The sequence below is a fragment of the Cynoglossus semilaevis genome, chromosome 14 (genome assembly GCF_000523025.1).
Source record: "Cynoglossus semilaevis isolate Cse_v1.0 chromosome 14, Cse_v1.0, whole genome shotgun sequence".
Classification (NCBI taxonomy): domain Eukaryota; kingdom Metazoa; phylum Chordata; class Actinopteri; order Pleuronectiformes; family Cynoglossidae; genus Cynoglossus; species Cynoglossus semilaevis.
In genome coordinates this window covers 5178438-5180510 of record NC_024320.1, presented here as the reverse complement: position 1 = coordinate 5180510, position 2073 = coordinate 5178438, and the positions used below count along the sequence as shown (strand labels likewise).

General features: G+C 44.9%; 1 protein-coding gene across 1 annotated transcript in view; it reads right to left on the bottom strand.

Moving 5' to 3' along the window:
- Positions 1 to 1085, bottom strand: part of barhl1b (BarH-like homeobox 1b) — an 8107-nt gene extending 7022 nt beyond the window's left edge. The window contains exons 1-2 of the mRNA XM_025062816.1: positions 124 to 1085; positions 74 to 77 (exon numbers count right to left, since the gene is read on the bottom strand). Of these exons, the coding sequence (XP_024918584.1) occupies positions 74 to 77; positions 124 to 332 (213 nt within the window). The 5' untranslated portion in view covers positions 333 to 1085. The remainder of the gene's footprint in view (positions 1 to 73; positions 78 to 123) is intronic.
- Between the last annotated feature and the right edge of the window lie 988 nt (positions 1086 to 2073).

Sequence of the window (2073 nt, the reverse complement as noted above, 5' to 3'; positions counted from 1 at the left end):
CGCTCTCCCACCGCCCGGTCTCGGTCGCTGTTGGAGCGCCCCCGCAGGAAGAGATGGGAAAGACGCTTTGCACGAGACTGTGGACCTGCCGGCCGAGGCCTGAGGAGGGCCGGCGGGGGGGGCGGGGGGGGGGGGGGCAGCCCGTGCCTCTGCTGCCGCTCCTGCGGAAGCGGCGGAGACGGAGGCGGTGATGACGACGAGCAGCCGCTCTCCGCGTCCGAGCGCGGACTGAACTCTGCCGCCACGCTGCCCGCCTTGGACACGGGGCTGCCGGGTCTGTGGGACAGCAGCGAGTCGATCCCGAAACTGGAACCGTTCGTGGCCTCCATCATGGTCTCCTGAGGTTTGTCCTCTCCTCAAACCAACATCTGGTCCTTCAGGGTTCTTAAAGTTGGACGTGAGGAGTTTGTGAGTCTGAGTTTGATCCCAAAAAAAACTTTCCGTTTACTTTTAAAGCCCCGAAATAATACCAGCAAATAATTCTTCAAATTACTTAAAAACAGAGGGGATTGAGAGTCATAATTCCAGCGGAGTCTTCACACACAAATACACCATGACGGTCATCCGCTTCCCTTCTTCTTCCTCTGTCTGAAGATGAGGAAGAGATGAGTCCTGCGGAACCGGATCACACCGCAGCAGGGCGTCACTGTCAGTTCTTCCTAGGATCAGCTGCTCCACTTCAGGCTCTTTATCGTCAAAAAGAGGGAGAAAACAGACAGAGGAGTTTTCGTTTCTCTTCGATGAAAATGTTGTCGTCTGACTTTCAGCACCGCGGACAGCGACGCACCTGCAGCAGCAGGAGGAAGATCAGGAAGAAGAGAAAAGTAAGAAAAGTCTTCACGTACTTTTCACCAAAACTGGATTTTAACACGAAGCCGAGAGAGAGGAGGAAGAAGAGGAGGCGGAGGAGAGGAAGACTCTACAACCGCGGAAGAGACGGAGACGAGAGTGAGATGGAAAGACAGAAAAGAGAGAGGGAGAGTGAAGGAGGTAAAGTGGGTTAAAGAGTCACAACTGGAGAGTTGAGAAGAAAAACACGCGTTTCTGTGCGTGAACTGAGCTGCGTGATGGGAGTGAACGAGGGAGGAAGCAAGGGTGAGCGAGAGAGTGGGAGAGAGAGAGAGAGAGAGCGAAACAGAGAGAAAATTCCCAAAAAAACTAAGGTTGAAGGAGGAAAAAAGTGAAGCAGCAGCAGCGGGTTTTAAGAGCGGCCTGGATCACGTGACCTGGTCTCCCTGGTGAGCTGTCTTGATTGGCTGCGGAGAGGAGGTTAGGATACGCCCTCTCTCTCTCTCCCTCTCTCTCTGTCCCTCACACACACAGACACACACACAGTGACAGAATCAGTGGTTCATTCTCTGGAGACTTGGATCCAAATGTTTACACAACATTTTCACGCTGTTTGACTTCCTGACGTCACTGATGAGCCTGATAATGAACTCATTATTATTCTTTGTTTTTTTTCTTCGTTATCATCATCATCATCATCATCATCATCATCATCATCATCATCATCATCATCATCATCATCATCATCATCATCATCATCATCATCATCATCATCATCATCATCATCATCACCACCAGAGAATCATCTTAGTTGTTTTTGTGTTGTTTTCAAACACCGTCTTTGTCCTCATCGCTGATGTTGTTTTTTTATTTTCATGATTTTATTTACTTTAAATCAAAATTACGTTTAAGTTTAATGTCCTTGAGTGGAAAACGACAACCAGAAATATTTTGATTCTTTTTTCTTTCCTGAAATGATTTTTGTCCTATTCGCTTATTTCCCTTTCCTTTTAAAAATATTTTCTGATTTTTATTTTTTAAACACACATTATTATTATTAAGTGGGTGTTCGTTACTTTTTAAACATTTTCTGATTTTTATTTTTTTAACACACATTATTATTATTAAGTGGGTGAATCCAGTTATAATGACCAAAAATAAAACTTATTTTTAACGAGTTTTATTTTGAGGTTTTGGAAATAGTTTCAAAATATGTTTCAAGATTTTTTTTAAATGACATATAATAATAATAATATAGTTAAAATCGTAAAAAGAAAAACAGAA